The sequence below is a fragment of the Propithecus coquereli genome, unplaced genomic scaffold (assembly GCF_000956105.1).
Source record: "Propithecus coquereli isolate 6110/MARCELLA unplaced genomic scaffold, Pcoq_1.0 Scaffold425, whole genome shotgun sequence".
NCBI classification, from domain to species: domain Eukaryota; kingdom Metazoa; phylum Chordata; class Mammalia; order Primates; family Indriidae; genus Propithecus; species Propithecus coquereli.
In genome coordinates this window covers 623,842-647,642 of record NW_012150008.1, presented here as the reverse complement: position 1 = coordinate 647,642, position 23,801 = coordinate 623,842, and the positions used below count along the sequence as shown (strand labels likewise).

The 23,801-nt window shown below is 47.1% G+C and overlaps 1 protein-coding gene across 2 annotated transcripts; it reads left to right on the top strand.

The window, feature by feature from the left end:
• The first annotated feature begins 4,233 nt into the window (after nucleotides 1–4,233).
• Nucleotides 4,234–15,195, top strand: PEG3 (paternally expressed 3). Of its 2 annotated transcripts, none has more exons than XM_012653595.1 (9): nucleotides 4,234–4,627; nucleotides 5,202–5,288; nucleotides 5,978–6,073; nucleotides 6,489–6,592; nucleotides 9,948–10,050; nucleotides 10,810–10,902; nucleotides 11,075–11,973; nucleotides 12,052–13,450; nucleotides 13,622–15,195. In XM_012653595.1, the coding sequence occupies exons 1-9, from the start codon at nucleotides 4,234–4,236 to the stop codon at nucleotides 15,193–15,195; spliced, it is 4,749 nt and encodes a 1,582-aa protein (XP_012509049.1). The 2 variants fall into 2 exon arrangements, with proteins under 2 accessions (XP_012509049.1, XP_012509050.1); XM_012653596.1 differs by having other exon boundaries at nucleotides 4,597–4,627; nucleotides 5,202–5,291.
• The last annotated feature ends 8,606 nt before the right edge of the window (nucleotides 15,196–23,801 follow it).

The following is a 23,801-nucleotide window of genomic DNA, read 5'->3' as shown; positions in this document are numbered from 1 at the left end:
CTTCTCCACACCCTCACCCGCATCGATCTTTATCTTTTAAAAATTTGCTAGTTTGACAGGTCAGAAAAGTGTTCATTGTAATATTTTATGTTTCTTTGATTTCTGATGTTAAGTACTGACTTTTATGACACTAATTTTATGAACTCTGGATTAATGTTCTTTATTTTCATGTTGGACTGTCTTTTTATTAATGCTAAGAGCTTCATACATTTGAAATATTAATCGTCATCTAATTGTCATCTAATTGCAACTAATTGTTGCAAAATACTTTCCCCTTCCATTTTTGGTTTGTTTTTATTTTGGTTGGTTTTTATAGCAGAACATTTGGACCCATCTGTATTTTGCGGTCTCCCACGTAGTGGTCTTTTCAGTAATCTCTGCTGTTGGGATTATGGTTGAGCATTCTCCTACCTTCCCCTCTTTCTGCTGGTGTAAACAGTGCTTCTGTGAACACACTTTTGAACTGTTTATCTTTGTGCATGTGGGCAGATAGGTCTGTGAGTTTGATTTCAGAAGTGAAACTGCCAGGATGGGGGATGGCGTTGTATTTATGTCCTGATAATTGCTGGATGTAATTGGGGGGTATATTCAAATTGCACCGCAATTTCCATAAGCGTTTATTGGGTCACAGAGGTTTCGAAGTTGGTTTTTCAGGGTTTTCTAAATTGACTATCAAGTCATTTACAAATGGCCAGGTTAGGGCATGACCCTGGACTCCAGCTGGGGCTGGGGTGGTCAGGGAGGGAGGAGAGCCTGGGCTCAGCATCGGCCAAAGCTGGTAGCGCTGCCCGCACCCACTCAGGTTGGTTTTTGCACGGACGTTGGCAAAACCTTGTGATTAGATACTCACAGACATTCGAGTGGTCACATTATTAGTGAGTATGGAGTGTGTTATCTTTTTGCTGTGCTCTGGAAATGTTTTTTATAACATAGTAAATACTTTCTTTGTTCATGGAAAGTTTATTTGGGAAGTTCCTTAAATTATTTCAACTTTTTAGTTTTCTTCCCTGGTGATCCTATTTTCTCTGCTTCCTGAGTCAGGTTTGGCTATTTATATTTTCTTTAAAAATTCTTGATTTCCTGTCAAACTTCTTAAGCCTTCAGTTCTGATATATAGTTTTCACCTAGTGGTGCTTTATGCTTCAAATATATGTCTGATAGGGAGAGAAATTCACGTAATATTGAAAATATATATAAATTTTACATAAGAGAGTTACAGTTTCATATCTTTCTCTCCTTGCGCCTCAGCTCTGGTTTTCTTGTCATGTTGTAATAAGCTGGAACTCCACAGAATAATGTCGAATAATAGCAGCGTTGACTTTTATGAGTTTGGGCCACAGTGGGTTAGTGCTGTCTTTGTCTTGGGTTTTTGAGTTGTTCTGCTTTCATAAAGACAGTTTGAAAGTTTTCTGTTCCTCATCTCAGCGTGGTTTACATGGCGTGGGAATGGTCTTTCCCCGAAGGTGTGGAAGGCCTCACCTTAGCACTGTTTGAGCCCCCGGCCACTTGGGGAGTTAATTTTCTGACACTTCTTTCACGTTTCTTCCATGTTTCTTAGTTCACGTATTTCTTTCTTTAAAACTCTGCAGGTACCTGCGTTTCGACTCTGTTCGTGTGGAGAGCTGCTTGGTCTGAAGTTCCAGGAAGGATCCTATACCCAGACAGGTGATTACGTATCTGAGGGCATCTTGTTGCCCAAGAATGGGGGCCAGTGTCATCTCGGATACCGGAACATTCTGAGCCTGGATGCTACGGAGTGGGATTGGGCCCCCTGCCCTCGCCTCTCTCCCTCACAGGCACAGGACTGTGATCTTGGCCTGTCCTGGGTGAGAGGGACCCTGTCCTGGTGTCTGAAGTGTCACACCAGTCATCTGGAGCCTGGACTCTGGCCTGGTGCCTTCCCTTGCTGGGATTCTTTTGCCCATCATAGTATCATCTATATTGTCCTCTCTGCTGTGTCTCAGTCCTCCTGAAGGAGGGCAGGGAGGGAAGGGTCAGGTCGCCAAGGTCTTCAGGATCGAGGCATTTGTACTGGGTGGTGCTGAAGCTCCGTGGGAGGATGACGTAACAGGAGAGAGCGAGGGAGGGCAGTTTGTACACAAGGGAAGCAGGAACCCATTACCAAAAAGAAAAAACGTGGTTACTGCGTTTACTTCTAAGTGATAATGTCTAGTCAGAGACTCCAGGTAATTGAAATACCTTCAGCTTTCCTTTAGACTTCTGTTAAATTAGAAAAGTTAATTTTAAATTTGTTTTCCTTTTAGAGCAAAGACAGAATTTTTGCTGCACGTGGTTTTGTTCTTTGGAATTAAAGCCAGAAATACAAAACCGTTAGGTGGCTAATTCACATCCCAAACTTAGATTTCTTTCCCAGTTGCCCTACTTTCCTGCACCAGTTGTGCTGACCAGTAACAAAAAGGCAACATAATGAAACTTTAGTGATAGCAAAAATGGTTTAAGGGAAATGTATAGCTTTACTTGGTTACATAAGAAAAGAAGAGAGATTGAAAATGAACGTTTATGTCCAATCTAAAAAGTCCGAAAAGGGGAGGGGTACATAATAAAAGAAAATAATGACAAAGAAATAAATGAACTAGGTAAAGAAACCATAGAGCACTATCAAAATAGAAGGCTGGTTCCACCGAGGCAGACCAGATCTTTGGCAGGATTGATCAAGGCGGAAGAACGTGCAGGAGCATTAGGAGGCTCGGCGGTCTCTTCCTCACGTTCTCACGTGTGAGGAATGCAGTTTGTCAGCTGTGTAGGGTGCAGATGGTTCCCCACCTTTAATTTAATTTCCCCGGGGCACCAGGCACTGTTGCAGAGAGCTTCTGCCTCCCACCAGGGCCTGCCTGTGAGCACCGAGAAACGCTGGTGGAAAAGTGGGCAGGCGGGGTGAACAGGCGCCCTCAAAATGCTCTTTCTGAAACAGTGGCATAGAGGTTACCTTAGGATGTTTCCTCTCCTCAGAAATTATGCTGTGCTCTTGCAGGCACATGTGCAGAATGCTTGTCTGCATCTAAAACCAGTTTTAAAATGGATTTTCATATGTTATCTTCAATATGCCGTAGCAGTGTCGAGATCTGCCTTTGCGTAAGGCACCAGGGGATAAGTGATGGAGAAAGTTAGTCTCTACTTTCTTTGCAAAAGTCTACAGTTTACGCTGGGAGATAGGCAGTACACCCAAATAAATATTTAGGAATAATCGTGATACATGCTTCAAATACCTAGTGAGTGGAGTGTCAGGAAAGAAACCTGATGAAGTGGTGTTAGCATGAGCCCTGAGGGCTGCATTTTAGGACCTGTGCACAGTGAGCAGGGCTCCTGAGCCTTCCTGCAAAACGTAGGTACACCAGTGGAGCTTCTCACGATGCTGGAAGCGTTCCTCGTCCAGTGTGGTAGCTACCCAGAACTTGTGCCTGTGGGACTTGAAATGTGCTAGTCCAGATGAGGAACTGAATTTTCAATTTATTGAATTTTAATTGAAATAGCCAGGTATGGCCAGCAGCTGTATTATACAGCAGCACAGATGTAGAGAAAGTAATCAGTGAAGAGAAAATGCAATCACTTGCAATCACGTTACCCAGAGTTGAATGCTTATAACATTTTCCAGTGGTCTTCCATCTTTTACATGTTGTATTCTGTGTTCCAGTGATTGTGTTAAGGGAAGAAACGCTTAGAAATGGCAAGATTTGCCTCCACCCCTGCTTCTCCCTTTCCATTTTTGCCAAGAAAAAAATTGGTATCTGATTTTAGTAATGGCTAGGCTTTGAACATTTTTCACGTCACTTGCGTTAGACAGGTAAGCCTTTTTAGGTGTCTTAGTTTCTTATTTCTAAAAGGGATATAGATACTGTTCTTCTCATTTCACAGATTACAAAGAGAGACTGCAGGGCATTAGATAAGTTGCGCGTGATTACGTAACCAGTTAGTAGCAGAGCTAACTCCTCAGACATAGGTCTGTGCAAAGCCTGGGGGGTCATGTTTGTACCTGTTGTGCTGAGCCCAACTTTGTATAGTTGTGTGTGTGTCTGTTTACTGGGGGACTTGCATATCCCAAAGCATTGTCGATGCCCCTGGTAGGGTAGCCCCGCACTGCTGCCTGGTCCTCAACTTCTGGGATGTGTATATCTCCTTACGATCTACAGGTCCCTGATACTGACTGTCACAGGCTGCCGCGTCTTTCCTGTTGACTCATGTTTGGTTCCTCCAGTGAAAATTTTACTTAGAGAAATGCTGCCTCCAAAGTACTTGTCTGCCACCAAACCTAAGAAGTCCTGGGCCCCAAATCTGTATGAGCTAGACAGTGACTTGGATAAGGAGCCGGATGTCATCATAGGAGAAGGCCCAACTGACTCTGAATTCTTTCATCAGAGGTTTCGGAACTTAATCTACGTGGAATTTGTTGGGCCTCGGAAGACCCTGATCAAACTCCGAAACCTCTGCCTCGATTGGTTGCAGCCGGAGACTCGCACCAAGGAGGAGATCATCGAGCTCTTGGTCCTTGAGCAGTTCCTGACCATCATCCCTGAAAAGCTCAAGCCTTGGGTGCGAGCAAAAAAGCCGGAGAATTGCGAGAAACTCGTCAATCTGCTGGAGAATTACAAGGAGATGTACCAGCCGGAAGGTGAGACTCTCCAAAGGGCGAGGGTGGTCAGCACAGGTGGCAGATGCTCTCCGGGGGTCTCCGCCTTGGCACTACGGACAGACGTTCTGGGCTGGATCCTCCTCTGTTGGGGCCTGGGGCACAGGGTCATCCTGTGCACTGTAGGAAGTCGAGCCACATCCATGGCCTTGTCCCACTGGAGGTAACTGCCAAGCGTGTCTCCACACATGGCCCAGTGTCCCCTGGTGGCTGAGAACCACCGAGTCACTGCCCTGAGTCAGGGACGGAAAGGAGACTCTTCCGTGGAAGGAAGAGAACCTCCCACGACCTGCGTCCTTATGGCGCAGGGCCCCAGGAAGTCGCCTGCGGCTGTTCTAGTCTGGGTGTGGATAGGGTGATCACAGCCACGCCCTCCATCCAGCCTTCCAGTGGCAGGCGTGGGGACGGGTTTTCAGTTGAGAAATGACAGGATCAGATCATTCCAGCTGCTTGTGTGTTTGAGGAGGGGAGGCACAGTCAGGGACTGGGGGAAACTATTGGGAGAACACTGGGCAGGGACGATAAAGTATTAAGTTGGTGTCTGGTGTCCCCTCAGACGACACCAACAGTGACGTGACCAGTGATGAAGACATGAACCGAGATGGAAGAGAGTCCCCCCAGCCTCGCGCAGGCCGTTCTTTCAGCAGTGAGTAACCAACCCCCTGGTCACACCACCTGTGGGGGCGGGGGTCATGCTGTCGGTGTCACTTAGCTCTGATGGGAAAAGAAATTAGTTGATGACATAACGAGACATTTTTGTGTGTAAACAGACACCAATAAATGGAATGAAATATGGGGTTTCCTTAAACACGGAAGCGTTTACGGCTATTTGGCATTTGCAGCAGGCTGCTTCAAGCTGTGCCCCCAGCCCCCCAGGGGCGTTTGTCAAAGCACTTCAGTGAACTTCTTCAGGGAGCATTGCTTCCGTGAAGGGTGTGGGTTTTACTTCCCTGCAGCAGAATAACATGCACGCTGAGGTCAGCTGTGTCAGGCAGATACTGGAGGGTCTGCCGTCCATTCTCCTGAACGTGGACGCGGCCCCGTAGGTCCTGGGCAGCCAGCAGAGGGTCTGGAGGGAGAGCTGGCTCTGGACTGAGCTTCGGAACTTGCTTTGAAGCCCCCCTGGGGCAAAGCCTCCGGAAACCGTGTTGCAGCTTTGGGTAGGGGAGAGGCCAGACTGAGCCGGGGGGCCTGGAGCCCTTGGTTTTGGATCCGTCCCCTCAAGGGGAGCAGAGGGATAGAGCCCCTGTCTGGGAGGGTGCACATGCGCGTGAAGGGAGGTCAGGCAGGTCGGAGCACTTGGTTAACTCCTCAAATGTCTGACCTGCTCAGGTGACCGGGAGCATAACCGCGACTGGGCCAGGAGGGGCCGCAGCAGAGATGCGGAGCCGCGAGGCCGCTGGTCGTTCCCCAGGAACCCCAGAAGCAGTAAGTTGTCTTGCTGTGCGTGGGCTAGAGGGAAGACGCAGGGCCTCGGGGATCCTGTCGTGCAGTTTGGACCGAGTTCTGGTTCCCCCGACCAGCCCGAGGCCCGTTTCCGAAGCTCCAGGCAGCAGTGTCACCTCCGCATTCCTGCCCCGGCTTCGCGTTGCCGCCCGTCCTGTTGTGTGCTCAGTGTTTTCTTAAGCTGGCACTTTATTTTAAACTAGAAGTTTCTGTGTAAAAGACTGCACTGGGGTGTTTATGGGGCTCCTCAGAGCCTGCCACAGAACGCAGAGGAGAGAAGCAGACGCGCGCGCGCGCACGTGCTCACCCCCAGATGGGCGCGGGGCTGCTGGGACAAGCCTGGGATCTGCCGCGCCGGACGGGCCTTGCTCCTTCCTCACGTCTTTTCTCTTCCCAGGGCTGCCTCAGCGGGATCTTTCCCTTCCTGTGACGGCAAAAACAAGTTTCGCAGCGGAAAGAGATGACAGCAGGGACTCGATGGACTATGAGTCCCGATCCCAGGTATGCTCAGGCTTCCTCTCTTTCCAGAAAGGCCGTCTTCACTTCACGGCAAAGATGCCTTTCCTTCCCCAGATGACGTGTCCGTCTGCCCCTAGAGTCCCATTCACTCCCACGAGGAGCCCGGGCCCATCCGTGCAGGGGACAGGAGGCCCAGGTCTCTGATTCATCCGTGTAGTCAGAGGAGCTCTTGCCCCCTCAGTGTACATCCTTGGTAGGTTGGTCACATGAGCTGTTCTTTACAGGCGAGGGCAGAGCAACTCTGGAGATCTTTCTGGTCCTCAGGAGGGAGCCAGGGAAACTGTAGGTCTACAGAGCAGACTGGCCAGGGAGAGCAAGGCTCTGGAGCTGATGAGAGCAGGGTTCGAAGCCTGGCTCTGCCACCTGTTGGCTGTGTGGCCTTGGGCCGTTTACTCAGCCGAACCTCAGTTTCTTCATCTGTACAGTGAGCGTGGTGATTGCTCCCAGGGCTACTGTGAGGAGCCAGAGAGATCCACTCTCACACATACATGAAGTGTCTGCTATCACCTGGCACGTGGCAGGCACACCGTCAGTGTGAACGTGTGTGGCAGGCATGGGTTCAGAGGCAGCGTGTGCTGGGGAGATGGGTGAAGGGGAAAAGGACGTGGGATTTGAGCTGGCCCTTAAGGAAGGAGGAGAGGGGTCACTTAGACATGGCGGAGTGTGGAGGACCCCAGCATCGACCGGACTCGAGGAGGAGGAGCCGGTGGGCTGAGCCATCCTTTCCTTCACACTCAGTGCCCCCCGCGTCAGGCAGGAGGGCAAGGCCCTGGGGAGCACAGCAGTGACCAGGAGAGACAGGGGCCCGGCCCCAAGAACTTTTGACATTTGCACAAATAAATATTCATATAAATATTGTGTGTAACTGTTAATCATTCTCAGTGTGCTGAAAGAAAAATAGAAGGTTAACAAGAAATTCTAATTAGGGTCTCGATTTATATTGAAGGAAAATGTCTTTGAGGCAGTAACACTTGACACGTCACAGCTGGAGGAGGAGGAAGAGGAGTAGGCCGGGCTTGGTGTGGGGAGAAAGGGATCCTGGGCATTAGGGAGAGTGCAGGTCCAGGCCCGGGGGCACCGAGCAAGAGGCTGGAGGCGCGGGGAGGCCTGGTCACTGGTGTCCTGGTAGTTGGGCTTTGTCTTGTTTTGCTTTTTAAATGCCCTTCCCTGGCGATGTGTAAAGAGTTGGCAACTGAGCCCCATGTCTGCGTAGTCCAAAAGTCGGAGGCCACTGAGTCCCGACTCAGTATGGTAGACTTTATGGTGTGTAGGGCGAGAAGTGACCGTCGAGAGACCAAACTGAGCCTTTGAGTCTTTGTTAGCTGGCCAGCGGCTGTCGCGTGCATCGCTGAGAGGCAGCAGCGAGCCGGGGAGCAAGGCTTTTGTATAGGCGTAAATCATATAATGGAACTTTGCTGGGTTGAGTAAGCTTGGTTACAGAAGTTAATAATTTTAAACTATCTTTTAAAAAATAAAACATGGTCAACAGAAAACCATTTTTTAATAATTAAAATTATAAAAACAAAAAACATTATTTTATTAAGTTACAATTTTATATCCTATTTAAATAAAAAATAGGGAACCTTTCATAGCTCTAAAGTTTTATTATATTAGCATTATATATCATTATATAAACATTATAAAAAAAATTTTAACAGTTTTAAAATTTTAGCCTTTAACATAAAATATATTATATAAATTATAACAATCATTTAACCTGTAACAGTAGAGACAGCAACAGTAGATGATATAAATTACATTTTGAGGTGTACAAAACAGAAAATCCTCTCATCATTTAGCATCATGTGCAAATCTCTTAATGGTTCATATGAAGAGGTCATATTGTGAAATTAAATTGTGCCACATTGGCGTTGTTTTTAGGACAGTTGAACTTGATTGCAGCATTTAGATGTCATTTGTTGATTTCAAACACAAAGTGAGCAGCCGCTTTATGGCAACCCACTAGCATAGATAAACTTAGATTTTAAGTCAAAGCTTCCTTTTTCTTTCACATGAGAAAGAGTTGCATTTTTGAAGCTCTGCCTCGTTTCCTTGCCCTGCTTAGTTTTTGTTGTTGTGTTTGCTTTTTAATGGCTGGACACTGGCAGTTGCATAAATAAGGCTTTCCGCTCAAACCCCGATGCCCGTGTCTCTTCCTCTGTCTTAGTAACAGATGCAGCTTAGTCTGCAAACCCTTTTTCCTTACATTTTTCATGTAGCTATGACATTCGCGTCTCTTCCCAGCAATACAGCTACATTAAATTTAATATCAAAACTTTTATACTTTCTTTACAAAACACGTCACATTGCAGAAAACCCTCATCCACAATATTGCAAGGCAGGTTGATGCTCTTCTTCCCACTTTAAAGATGAAGAATCTGAGGCTCAGAAAGATTTCTGTTCTCTAGGGTTGCACTGCTCGTAAATGGTGTGATCCTCCTTCGACCCAAGGGTTCTCTCCAGCTCCAAAGCCTGTGGGCTTCCCACAGTACCGTCTGCCTGTCACGTCTCTCTCCAGGCCTCAGCGCTGTCCTCTCCGGGACCATGACTCACCCAAACCAGTGATGTTCTAGTGCAGCCATCTGGCAATAAGCAAAGATCCTTTAGGATCCTGCATAGAAAGGTTCTCCTGAGTAACGCAGGGAGTTTTTAACGTCCATTAAACAGAAAAGGCAGTTATAAAATGAAGGCCCTCAGTGCTTACAGTTATTCCTGGGTTATTTGGAAATTCTACATACTGGAAGCACCCTCAGTGTAGCCATGCTATGTGCTGGAGGAACAGGAAGGGAGGTTTAAGTCACAAGTCCTGACCAGACGTCTGCTGGAATGCATCTTCTTTCTGTTCCCCGAGTGTACCATGTGTAGTTGATATTTAGCCTGTTGGAGCTTTCCCGCCAATCCCCTCCTGTATGTATCATAATCTCATCTACCATTTAAGGCCCCGACTGAGGCCCGCTGTAAAACCTTTGCTCACTGTTCAGGCCCACCCTGAACTGTCCCTTTACAAAACTTTAGCACTTATTATCTCTACCCCAATTTATTGTTCATTGTTCTCTAATTGTTTCATGAGTCTTTTCTCTCCAACCAAATTATAAGCTGCATGAGGGCAAGGAATATGTGTCATGCGTCTTTCGGATCTGCCTCAGAGTGTAGCAACAAGGTAGGTACGACGTAGGCCCCTAGTAACACTTGACTTGGATCACTCAGAACCCCAAATACCGTGAGCACTTCTTATATAACTTCGTATATGTAACTCCCATGTCGCCAACATTATTCTTCTCTCTCTGGATGTCCATGGGGACAGACTCCATTGAGAGGTCTGTGTTTGCTGTTTTAGGATGCTGAATCATACCAAAACGTCGTAGACCTCGCCGAGGACAGGAAACCTCACAACACAGTCCAGGACAACATGGAGAACTACAGGAAGCTGCTCTCACTAGGTAAGCAGCTGCTTTTCTTGGTCACTGCCAGTCCACTCACTGGAGCATTTCGTCACCTTGCTCTTTTCAAGCTGCGGGACGTTACGAGTCCGTGTTAAATACTTGGACTTGAAGCGTAATAAGAAGCCTTTGAAAGATTTCAAACAAGGGAGTAAACGATAAGATTTGTGTTTTTAAGAAATCCTTCTGGCTTTGGGTGAAGAATACATTGCACAGGGTGGGGGTGATATGTTTTCTAGAGCCGTGGCACTGGAAAGTTTTAAACGTACCTTTAGGATGGGATCCTTAGTTCTCGTACGGACTCTCCTGGAAGCCGTCTAGCCCAGGTGGTACTAGGCGGTTGGCTGTGCAGGTCTGTAAGGCCTGGGGCCTCGAGGAGCTCCGGTGTTTGGAGAGCAGGTGGAGAAAGAACAGTCAAGAGGTAAGAGGAAGACCACGAGGCCCAGTGAAAAAGAGGATATCAAGACTTAAAAGGTGTTTACGAGAAGGTGAAGACTAAAAGAGGATGCACAGAATTCGGGGACACATGGGGTCTTTGTACAAATTTCTGGGTGGAGTCAGAAGAATTAATTAAAATGCAGATTAGAATATGTTAAGGAATGGATAGTAGGGAAATGAGACAGCAAATGAAAGACATCCAAAGAATCGGATATGGGCCGCTTCATATTTAGTGGCTCAGAGAAAGACGGAGATCAGTTTATGGTGATGAGTCTTGGTCCTCAACTCGAATTTGAGCCGTCGTATTGTTCTTGTGACCAGGGGTGCAGCTTGCCGAAGATGACGGCCACTCCCACATGACACAGGGCCACTCATCAAGGTCCAAGAGAAGTGCCTGCCCAAGCACCAGTCGAGGTAAGCACAGGCACGTCCTGCAGAGGAGCCGCAAAGCAGTGAGATGCGTATCGAGAAACCTGCTACACTTTCCATTCCTACACATCAGAGAAGGGTGCTCTCCTCCAAGTCCCACTGTCGTTTTGTACAAGTACAGGGACTAGGGAGTATTTACATTGAGGTTTCTTTCCAGGTCTGAAAACTATGCCTGAAGCCAAAAAGTCAACCCACCGGCGGGGAATTTGTGAAGATGAATCTTCCCACGGGGTGATAATGGAAAAGTTCGTCAAGGATGGTTCCAAATCAGGAAGAGCAAGGGAGCCAAGTGATCGGTCGCAGAGGTTCCCTAGAGCGTCAGATGATAATTGGAAGGACGTTTCATTAAACAGGAGGGAGTCAGTGATCCAGGAGAGGGGTTATGAAGGGAACGCGTTCAGGGGAGGCTTTAGGTTTAACTCAAACCTTGTTTCCAGAAGGAGAGTTATTGACAGAAAGAGGCGCTATCATTTCGACACAGATGAGAAGGGCTCAAGCCATGACCAGAAAGGCTGTGCCAGAAAGAAGCCCTTTGAGTGCGGTAGCGAGATGAGGAAAGCGATGAGCATGAGCGGCCTGAGCGCCCCCTCCCTCACCGAGTCGCCGCCCGCCATCGATTTCGCGGCCATGGCGTACGTGTGCGACGAGTGCGGGAGGTCGTTCGGTGTCATCTCAGAGTTTGTCGAGCACCAGATCATGCACACTAGGGAGAACCTCTATGAGTACGGCGAGTCCTTTGTCCACAGCGTGGCTGTCAGTGAGGTCCAGAGAAGTCAGGCTGGGGGCAAGCGCTTCGAGTGCAAGGAGTGCGGGGAGACGTTCGGCAAGAGCGCCGCGGTGGCCGAGCACCGGGAGACGCACGCGAGGGAGCGCCTGGCGGACGCCGAGGACCCGGAGTGCGAGGAGACCTTCATGCCCAGCCCGACCTACGCCGAGCTGCAGAAGATGTACGGCAAAGACAAGTTCTACGCGTGCCGCGTGTGCAAGGAAACCTTCCTGCACAGCTCCGCCCTGATCGAGCACCAGAAAGTCCACTTCGGGGATGACAAAGATCACGAGCGCGATCGGGAACGCGAGTGCGAACGGGAACGGGAATGCGAGCGCGAACGGGAACGGGAACAAGAACGCGAACGGGAACGCGAGCGCGAACGGGAACGCGAGCGCGAACGCGGGCAAGCCTTTACGCCTAGCTCAGCCTTTGAGGAGTTTCAGAAGATGTGTGGTAAAGAGAAAGTCTATGAGTGTAAAGTGTGCGGGGAGACTTTCCTTCACAGCTCGTCCCTGAGAGAGCATCAGAAAATCCATGCTAGAGGAAACCCATTTGAAAATAACGGTCAGCCCCTTAAAAGGCGCCAGAAAACTTACGGTAAGGAGAAGCCCTACGACTTCAGCGACGGCAGGGATGCTTTCATGCCGAGCTCAGACTTCAGCGAGCGTCAGAAAATTCATTCTCGAAAGAACCTCTTTGAAGGCAGAGGGTACGAGAAATCTGTCATTCATAGCGTGCCCGCCACTGAATCTCCGAAGAGTCACACTATCACAAGACCACCTGAAAACGAGGAGGAGAAGGCGTTCACCATCAGTTCTAACCCCAATGAAAACCAGAAGTTTCCTACTCAAGAAAATGCCTGTGAGGGGAAACCATACGAGAGGTCTGTTATTCATAGCTTAGCCTCTGCTGAAGCTCAGAAAAGTCACAGTGCAGTGGGGCCCGTTAAACCCAAAGTGATTGCAGAGTCTACCGTCCGGAGCTCGGATGTTAGTAACCATCAGAAAGTCCGTGCTGGAGGGAACACCTGTGAAGGAATGGCATACAAGAGGTCTGTCATTCATAGCTTGGCAGCTCCCAAACCTCTGAAAATTCACGATGGAAATGAAGTGCTTGAATGTAATGAGCAGGGAGAATGCTCCATTTATATCTCAGACCTTAACGATAAGCAACAGAAGATTCTTGCCAGAGAGAAGCCTTACGAAGGGGGTAAGAATAACAACTCCGAGGACTCTGCCGTACAGAGTGTATCCCGTGCCACACCTCAAAAAAGTCTTACCGGAGAGGGATCTGGTGAAGTTAAGAAGGATGGTGAATTCTCTGTTCCCAGCTCAAATGTTCGTACATACCAGAAGGCTCGTGCTAAAAAGAAATACATTGAGCACAGAAGCAATGAAACCTCTGTGATTCACTCTCTACCTTTTGGCAAACAGCACATGGTTCGCCCTAGAGAGAAGCTCTATGAATGTCAGGAGTGTGGGGAGTCCTTTGCTTATAGCTATGACCTCACTGAGCACCAGAAGATTCACGATAGAGAGAAGCCTTCTGGAAGTAGAACCTATGAGCTATCTGTCATTCGCAGCTTGGCCCCTACTGACCCTCAGACAAGTTATGCCCAAGAGCAATACGCTAAGGAACAGGCACGCATTAAAAGTATGGAGTTCAGGCAACTCTTTGCTGCTAGTAAAGAGCTCAACACACATCATAAAACCTATGCTCAAGAGAAGTCCCATGGCGAGGAGACCCAAGGCAAGGACACCCATGGCAAGAAGACTCATGGAGAAGAGACTCATGGCGAGAAGACTCATGGTGAAGAGACACATGGCAAGGACACTCATGGTGAGGAGACTCGTGATGAGGAGACCCAAGGCAAAGAGACCTGTGGTGAGGAGATCCGTGGTGAGGAGATCCGTGGCCAGGAGACCTGTGGCGAAGAGGCCCATGGCGAGGAGACCCACGTTGAGGAGATCCATGGCCAGGAGGTGGTTGAAGACTCTGTCATTCAGGGCTCAGACCTGGCTGAACCTCAGCAGGAAGACCCTGATGACACAATCTACGAATGTCAGGACTGCGGGCTGGGCTTCGTGGATCTCTCAGACCTCACGGACCATCAGCAAGTCCACAGCAGGAAGCGCCTCGTTGACAGTCGTGAGTACACGCATTCTGTCATTCACACCCATTCCATCAGCGAGTACCAGAGAGATTACACTGGAGAGCAGCTGTATGAATGCCCAAAGTGTGGGGAATCTTTTATTCACAGCTCGTTCCTTTTCGAGCATCAGAGAATCCATGAGCAAGACCAGTTGTATTCCTTGAAGGGGTGTGACGACGGTTTTATTGCCCTCTTGCCGATGAAGCCACGGAGGAATCGTGCTGCAGAAAGGAATCCTGCCCTTGCTGGGTCGGCCATCCGATGCCTTCTGTGTGGGCAAGGCTTCATTCACAGCTCTGCCCTTAATGAGCATATGCGGCTTCATCGGGAAGATGATTTACTAGAGCAGAGCCAGATGGCTGAGGAAGTTATCATTCCGGGCTTGGCCCTCACCGAGTTTCAGAGAAGTCAGACTGAAGAGAGACTCTTTGAATGCGCGATATGTGGAGAATCCTTCTATGACGCAGCAGAACTTGCGGATCATGTAAGCGTTCATAAGAACGAGCCTTACGAGTATGGCTCCGCCTATACGCATACCTCATTTCTTACCGAGCCCCTCAAAGGAGCTATACCATTCTATGAGTGCAAGGATTGCGGCAAATCCTTTATTCATAGCACGGTCCTCACTAAGCATAAGGAGCTTCATCTTGAAGAAGATGAAGAAGAAGAAGCGGCAGCAGCAGCAGCAGCAGCCGCCGCCCAGGAAGTTGAGGTCAATGTCCTTGTTCCACGAGAAGTTCTGCGGATTCAGGGGTCAAACGTAGAGGCTGCCGAGCCAGAGGTGGAGGCTGCCGAGCCAGAGGTGGAGGCTGCTGAGCCAGAGGTGGAGGCTGCCGAGCCAAACGGCGAGGCTGAAGGGCCAGATGGGGAGGCTGCAGAGCCGAACGGAGAGGCTGAACAGCCGAACGGGGAGGCCGAGCAACCGAACGGGGATGCCGACGAGCCAGATGGTGCAGGGATCGAAGACCCAGAAGAAAGAGCCGAAGAGCCCGAGGGAAAAGCCGAAGAGCCCGAGGGAGATGCCGACGAGCCCGACGGCGCAGGGATCGAAGACCCGGAAGAAGAAGGTGAAGATCAAGAGATCGAGGTGGAAGAGCCGTACTATGACTGCCAGGAATGCCCAGAAACCTTCACTTCCGGTGCAGCGTTCGGCGAGCACCTGAGAGCCCACGCGAGCATGATCATATTCGAGCCGGCCAGTGCCTTCGGCGAGTGCTCGGGCTACATCGAACGCGCCGGCACCAGCACGGGTGCTGCTGATCGCGCCGATGAGAAGTACTTCAAGTGCGACGTGTGCGGGCAGCTCTTCAGTGACCTCCTGTCCCTTGCCAGACACCAGAACACCCACACCGGCTGAGAGCTGGGCGTAAAGGCTGGAGAACCTTCCCCTAGAACTTGACTCTTAACCAAACTGTGGAAAATTCCGACCAAGCCTTGTAGTGCCAGTAGCAGACTTACCTTAACTTGTACACACCTGACTTAACAGCAGACAGCTCGGACTGAGAAGAGACTGACCGTGGACGCTCTTGCCATGTCAGTCTCTGATCAGACGTCGGCGTCTGCAAGCGGGACAGCCACGGCAAACACCTTCCCTTTCACACGGATGACCAGAGGGACGGGAAAACCCCATAAGCGTCCGAGACTACAGAGATTGCCCCCATCACCTGTAAATGACATGCCTGTGAACTATATATAGTTTTCCTGAGGTGTATATAAAACAGCAAATCATAGCAAAACAGTGACCATGTATTTGGATTTGATATGATACACGGTGACAGTTTACTGTGCAGAGGTACCTCACTTGGTACTCTGCGATTTTTCTTTTTTTGGAGGAGGAGAGAGCAACAAATCAGAACATATTTGTCAGTGTCTTAGACCCTGAGAAAGGTTGATCGTGCTTTATTTGAACCCTGTCAGTATCTTTTTGAGTAATCGTATTTTGTTCCTTACTCCTAGATAGTCTTGTGAAGGTGTAGGCATGATAGGGAACATGCCTTTTACTCTCTGCTGTTTGAAAAGGGAAGTTCTTTCAGCTTCTTTCTGCGGCCATTTTGTCTGCACCAACACTTTGGAACCTCACGTTGTGTAAGCTTTTACAATATGCAGATTGGCCTTTTGTGACCCAAACTGATCGGTTGCCACGTTGTATGTACCTTGCAGTGGTTCTCATTTAAAAAAACTACCAGTTTCGTTGTTTTTGTTTTTAAACCAACTCAACGTGTGTTCCATAGTGAATCCGTAAAACCTGAAGCTTTTCCCTGTGGATCTCACGTCTTTGCCTTTAAAGAACGGGTCGCAACCATCACTAGATCACGGTAGTGCCTGATGAAGGTGGAGAACCGCAGGAGGGGCTCTCATGCTGTAAATAAGGATGCAGGCTAACGACCTTTCGTCGCTTCCTTTGTGCGCTTCCCTGCCTTAAGTGACAAGTAGCAATGTGGCTTGGGTCCCCTGTGCGTTAGTATGTGCTGCCACAAGTCAGTTTGCACCCTGGGTGCCCAGGAGCTAATATCCTTAGATCTTTCTATGGCTAATTTTCCTCTTCTTTACCTGTCTTACCTTCTAACCCCACGTTTTGCATTTAAAATAAAAAAAAGCTTTCTTTACAGTCCAACCCAAGCTTAACATGGACTCAGGTTCCCCAGCAGCCTTAATTTGTTTTGTTACCGCGTGTTCCTTCTCTTTCAGCCCTCAGTATTTCTGAGCTGTCCCTTAGAGTGTCATAGTTGTCTGATCTCCTCAGTTTTCCTCTTAATCACAAGTTGATCTCACAGCTTGAGGCCCCCCCGCCCCCGACCCCGGGTCCTATAATGCGGACCACTGTGCTCCTTTGCGTCCCTTCCCCTCGCATAATGGCTATATTAAGAAATTTTTTGGCCACCCGTTGGCTGGAAAGAAAAAAAAATTTAAAATTTAAAAAAATTAAAAAAAAAGAAAAGATCTGTACATTAAGTGAGCAAAATAAGTGCAGATCATTAAATACCCACTGGGGGAAATGTGTCTGACTCTTACCCTCCTAGATCGGGATTAGGGCTCATGAGGAGCGTGTCAAAGCTGCAGGTGATGCCAAAGTCTAGGGACGTTGTGAGCGGAGAGCAAGAAAGGAGTAAACCAAAGAAGGGAGTCCAGTCCATCACCAGACCTAGGAGGGAGAGGACAGACAGAAGAGAACACCGGAGGGAGGATTGGAAAGCCAGGTTGGCGAGAAGGAATTGAGTGTGTGTCCTGCGCAGCGTGAAGGAAGGCGCTTTCTCGATGGCATGGTGGAGGCGGGGCCAGCTGCATAGGAAGGCTGAGGTTGGAGTGGACATCCTGGCACGCCGAGGGCAGCGAGGCCCCGCGCGGGACTCTGTCGGCGCTGGCGTGAGCTCGCTGGGTTCGCTCCCGCCGGCAGCGTCAGGCAGTCGGCTCTTCTCAGAAGGCAGTTGCCAGACGCCAGGGTGTCTGTTCCAACCTTAAGTTAGTGAAAAGTCGGTAACAACTTGAACGGTAAACAGTAGGGCAATGATGAAGTAAATGTGTCTGTGGACTCTTACGCAGCTGGTTAAAAATGATAATCACGAGTTATGTAGTAACGTGGAAATATATTTACAGAATATTAAGTGGAGAGAGCAGGACACAAAATTATATTTATACTACAATTATAACTGTTTAAAAATGTATGCTTATAGTGAAAAGCTGTGGTGGTGGTGGTGGTGGTGTTGTAGGCTTATAGTTGAGCATTATTTTCTTAAGTTCCTTGATTGTTCTTTATGGTAGTGTTGCTAAAATGTTTCTGATCACATTTCCATTGTGAACGTAATTTGAACTGATTATCAAACACTTGGAAAATACAGAAAAGTGGAGGAAAAAAAATTTAACCCCCCCCATCCAAAGACAGATATACTCTTCAGTATCTTGTTTACTTTTGTTTCTGTGCACAGGTTTATGATTATAACTGTGTCAAAATGTGTATTCAAAATAGCTATTATGTTACCTTTGTGGAATTATGGTTGAATACTTCCATCTTAATTTTTTCAAATGTTCCTTAAAGTAGTGTCCTGATAACAAAGTGTATTATGTATGTCTCCGTTACAAACATAATACATTCCCCAAAGGAAAAATTAGGAAATAACAGTAAATTAGAAAAGAAAAAATTCTCCCATATTCCCAGCACCCAACAACTACTGTTAACATCTCGATCTATTTCCTCCATCTTGTTTCAGTGCACAAGCTTGTGATTATAACAGTGTTAAATATGTATACATAAAGTCTAATATGAAAAGAAATGTGGAAAATAACTAAAATAGTATTGTCGTTGTGGGATTATGGTTAAATATTTTGTCTTAAATTCATTGAATAATCTTTGGTGTTTTGGTAATAAATTTTATGTATGTATTTTTCCATTACAAATATAATACATACTCATAGAAAACTTTGGAAATTCAGTAAAGTAGAAGAAGAAAATTTACCCGTATTCCCAACACCCAGCAACAACTGCTGTTAGCAACATCTCAATCTGTGCACCGGTCTGCGATTATTGGGGTGTTAATGATAAGTATGCGTAAGTGTCAAAGATGGGAAGAAGGATGGAAAACAATTAAGAAATGGCTGTGTGGTCGTTGTGGGATAATGGTTATTTTGTCTCGGTTTCCTTGAGTGGTCTTCATCATGATAGTGTTTTGGTGGTCCACCTTTATTACATATATTCCCATTATATATGAAGTATGTGTTTATTATAGTAACTTCGAAGTACCGAAATGTAGACGAGAAACTCACCCGTATTTTCACCATCCAAAGACTGTGGTTAACATCTTGATGTATTTTCTTCATCCTGTTTCTGTGCACAGGTTTTTGGTTTGTTAATATGGTTGTGGTCGTTCTATCTATCTGTAATAGTGTCAACAATAAAAATAAAGTTAAAAATAAAATATTTCTCAGTCTCTTGTTTGTAAAGTGTTTGGGATGGTTAAATAGAGTTTTTTTGTTAAAGTTATAAATCCAGAAGCTTAGTGCCTCTTTAGGCCTAAAAAAGTTGGCTTGCAAATCTTATTCTATTTTAAAGTGTTACATATATCATCCAATTACTTCTAAGGGGTCTTTTAATACTGCTCGATTCGACCTTTTCAACTATGCTCACAAAACGAAAACATATATTTCAATAATTTTTTAAACTTAATAATAATCACAAGTATATTTTAGTTACTTGAATGGGCATTTTTAATTGGAATTAAGAGATTTTCTCAAACAGAAAAAAATACTAATGAGCCCTTAACATAAAAGTGTTAATATTAAGATTTAGAATCTCTTTAAGGTGTCTATTCCTAACTCTTGCCTAAGGTTAAAAGGTGATTATCCTCAGAGGGGTCATTTGCATACTTTTGTCTCCCAAGTTAATTAGTCGTACATCAACTTGACTTCACCACCAGAAACCTTTTATCATCCTAGAGAGACTGTAATTTTTAAACCTGCCTGTGATTCCATAGTGACCAGAGATTTTCAGCCAAGTCCCTAACTCGGCCGTAGATACCCAACTTGTGGCTTCTGTGTCCCTAATTCCATAACTCAGAGGAGCTGGTCACCTACTCCACGCAGTTTCGAGTCTCTGTGTGTCACATGACTGGATTTTGCTCTTAAGATATAGAAGTGTCTTTTAATTTTGGGATTTCATTTCCATTTAATTTCGGGATTTGAAAGAGTCCTGCATTCTTTCATGTTCTTAAAACTTTTATGTCTTGTGGCATCTATTTTGGTCACAGCTTTGATGACCATTCTGTATAATAAGGGGTGTCAGCATAGGTCAGGGTGAGAGGCTCAGTACTTTTAAAGACTGATTTCCTGAAAAGTATATTACAAAAAGTAGTAGAGGAAGGGAATGAAGTGGGTGTCATTTGGGGTTACCTGACCAGCTGTCATGTTCTTGGGGAGTTGCTTCTCTTGCCCCCCAGGTGAAGCGGTAGTGAACTCCTTACTGCCACGTTTATTCCATCAGATTTAACCCCTCCCTGGCATCAGCGGATAGGTGCTCATGGGTTGCTAATGCCCAGTCAGACTCAAAAAAGACTAAGGGCTACCCGAGTGGTCGTGTAAGTTGGGGCTGGGTATACTCATGAACAGACAGAATTACCTGGAGGGAGATAAGGCCACGTGGCCAGAGAGAATCCTGGTTCCTGGGGCCTCACCTACCCCAGTGCCTTACAGAGTCTGGCTGAACTGCCTGCCCTTGGGTTCCTTTCACATGAATGATTTGTTGACAAAGAAACCTCCCAAGGACTACTGGATGTTAATCTAAAGAACTAATTCTCGGGGACTGAAATACTGCAAGGTACAGCACAGTTAAGATGTAACACGCTGTCTGTAGGCAAGCCAGCTCTTAAGGAGTTTAAGCCACTCCTATAGAAAGGCAGGAGTGAGAAGGAAGCCAGGAGGAGTACCGTATGCCCCCACCAGCCAGACATCTGGTGGCAGGTCGATCATACCGAGCGCTGTTCACCAGAGAGAGCAATGCAGCTTCAGTGGCACAGAGAGTCTTCTCTTGCCCACCAGCCTCTTATGGACTTGCTGCGTGCCTCAGGTATCACTTACGTACTATATGTAGCAGTTTTCTAGTCACAATAATGCTAGATAACGAGCTACCACGGAACCTCAGTGGCACACAGTAAGTGTTTATCGTTTCCGTATCCAGGATCGGCTCAGGGCTGGCTAGGTGGCTCTGCTTATCTTGGCTGGGGGTTGGCCGGCTGTCAGCTAACTGAGGCTAGTTACAGCTGGGGTGGGAGACTCTTATCCACATGGGTCCCTCCTCTGAAAGCAAGTGGACCGCCTCCTCTTGGTGAAGGCAGAAGTGCAAGAGAACAAGTAGAAACACAAGGTCTCTTGAAGCCGAGACTTGGAACTGGTGCGCTGTCACTCACTGCCCTCTCCCGGCCAGAGCAAGTCACCAGGGAGGGGGAACATACAGTCCACATTTAGGAAAAGAATTCTAAGACCACTTGACAAAGGGCATGGAGACAGGGAGGAGTGAAGAACTGGGGGCACAGTGCAGTCGGTTCACCATATCGTACCTCATCACGTTGCCGATAGCCAAGGAATTCTCTTTGCGCCCAGTATATCCCCTGCACCTCCATAATCCTATGAAACAGTGGTGTGGCTTAGGGAGGACTCAGCTGTGGTCTTCCATGAGGGACACCACTTTCCGAGGTTGGAGAGCTGTTCTGCCAGCTGTGAAATATGCCCCTAAACCTATGATGTGTCTGTGGTTGGAACACAAATGTCCAGAAACAAAGAATTGAGAACAGGTATACTTTTCCCCATTATATCAGTTGCCTACTGAAAATTCTTGCTTTCTGTTCCCGCCACCTGGGGTCCTGTCGATGTAGAAGTTTTACTACCCAAGGGAATTTTTCCACCACACACACCAGACAAATAGTTCCATAGAACTAGAAGCTGAGACTATTCCCAAGCTTTCTGGGTGCCTCTTACCATTAGACGAACAGGCAAGAGAGGATTATGGTGATAGCTGAGGTTGGCCCTACGCATCAAGTAGAAATAGGGCTGCTGCTTGTTTTGGTTATCTCTTGCCACATAAGGAACAAACCCAAAACTTAATGACTCAAACACCAACCATCATTTGCTTATAGTTCTGCAGTATGGACTGGGCTCAGCTGGAATGTTCTGCTGCCGATCTTGCCTAGGGCCACTCATGCAGGTGTAGTCATCTGTCTGGAGGCTCTACTGGGGCTGCAAATGCAAAATGGCTTCCCTCCCATGCTATGATGGCTGGAGGTCTCTGGCAGGGTCTCAGGACCTCTTTACATAGTGGCTCAGGGGTCCAAGAGGGCAAAAGGGGAAACCAACAGACCTCTTAAGGCCCAGGGCCGTTACTGGCACTACCTCACTTCCACCATATTCTACTGTTCAAAGTGAGTGATCGTCCAGCCCAGATTCAAGATGAGGAGAAATAGACTCCACCTCTTGATGGGAGGAGCAGCAAAGAACTTACGGCCATCTTTATTTTACTGACTTGCTAAATGATGTTAGCAAGGAACAGTATGGAAAAAATCTGGGGAGACTACCCTCTGGCAATATAGTTCAAGAAGGTCCCCCAGGAGAGTTCCATGGTTTCTTCCAGAAGCCACAGGGTGAATTGTGCAGGGCAGCTCTTTGCGTGGCATCATTTTAGTAACAGGGCGCGGCTTGATTTTGGTGAGCTATCCCTCCTCCATTCCTTGTGGATCACCATCTGTGACCCTCCCTCATCCCAGCCAAGGGGCAAGCATGTTGTTTGGGGTAGACCAATTGGACTTCCTCACCCAAGAGTTTGAACCTTCCGAAGAGCAACACTTGGATGGAAGGTGTTCAAAGCTGAGTCATTCTTAGAACCACACCTTAAAGAGACAGACCATTAATTCCCCCTGATGAGACAAATGGGTCTTCTCTGACTGCTGTTTTTCTGGGAGGACCAATTGCTCAACTCTTTACTCAACTGTTTTGAGCTACACACTGTTACTCCAGTAAACTCCGTTTTCCCTCTTAAGTTAACCTGAATGAATTTCTGTTGCTTACAAGCAGAGAATCCTAGCATACAGATGTGGTTTGTATTCCCTGACGGAGGTACTGATGACCGTCACAAGCTCAAAAAGACTCCTTTCCAAGGAAGTCTTTCCCATCACAGATGAACAGATAGGAAGTTTCTGTTTAATCATAACATGCTATAAATAGGAACTTACCTTCCCAAGATTCTGCTAGAAATTCTTATTCTTTTTCCCCTTGTCCCATCATGAGGAAGTGTCTATACTGACCATTTGCCTATCATCCTGCATTAGTCTTTAGAGAACACTGGGAGAGAAGTCAACTTTCATTTTGGCTTATACCCACATTTTGCCTTTTACTCAAGAACCACGCATTTCTCAAGAACCATTCTCATTTCCATACAATGTCTTCTTAAAATTTCCCTGACTCTGAACTCTTCTCTTAAACCATCTTCACATACTCCATAATCAACGGGACATTTGTTAGCGTCAGGTACCATTTTGGGCATTTGGGATTCTGGGGTACAAATCAGACATTGTCCCTGCCCTCATGGAACCAAGAGTATCTGTACATTTGGGCTGCTATACCAAAATACCTTAGACTGGGTAATTAATAAACAGCAGAAATTTACTGGTCACAGGTCTGGAGGTTGGGAAGTCCAAGATCAAGGTGTCAGCCGATCTGGAGTCTGGTGAGGGGTTGCTCTGTGCTTCAAAGGCGGTACTTTCTTGCTGTCTCTTCACATGGCAGGAGAGGCTAGCTCTCCTGCAGCTCTTTTATATGGGTACCAATCACATTCATGGGGGCTCAGCTCTCATGACTTAATCACCTCCTAAAGATGCCATCTCTTAATACTAATACATTGTGGTTTGAGCATCAACATGTGACTTTTGGGGGGACACAAACACTCAGACCATAGCAGTATATATGGAGAGCAAGGCAGTGGCAAAAACAACTAATTCTTTCCCAATATGCATTCTCTTCCATTCTTCCTAAATGCTTCTTGGGTGTGTGGATATTCAAAATAGGTAATTATTTTCTCAGCCTCCCTTGCAGCTAGGTTGGCCATATGACTAATGTCTAGGCCGTGAGATGAGCACAATAGAGATATGTACCATTTCCAGGTCACACCCAGCCCTCTACTCTCTTCCCCCTTCCCCACTGCCTGGAATGTAGATGTGATGGTGGGGCCTGGAGGAGGCATCTGGGATCACAAGATGGAAGCCATGTGTTAAGGATGTCAGAATAACAAGATGAGAGCTAATGTCTGATGATGCTTGACTACTTACTTAGACCTTCACATGAGAAATAAACATGTATCATGTTTAAGCAGCTAGCTATTGGGGGCTCTCCTCTGCAGGAATGAAATGAGTGTCTTAATAAATTGAAGCCTTAAACAATGACCACCCAAATACATGATTACAAATTACGATGAGTGCTATAAAGAAAAAA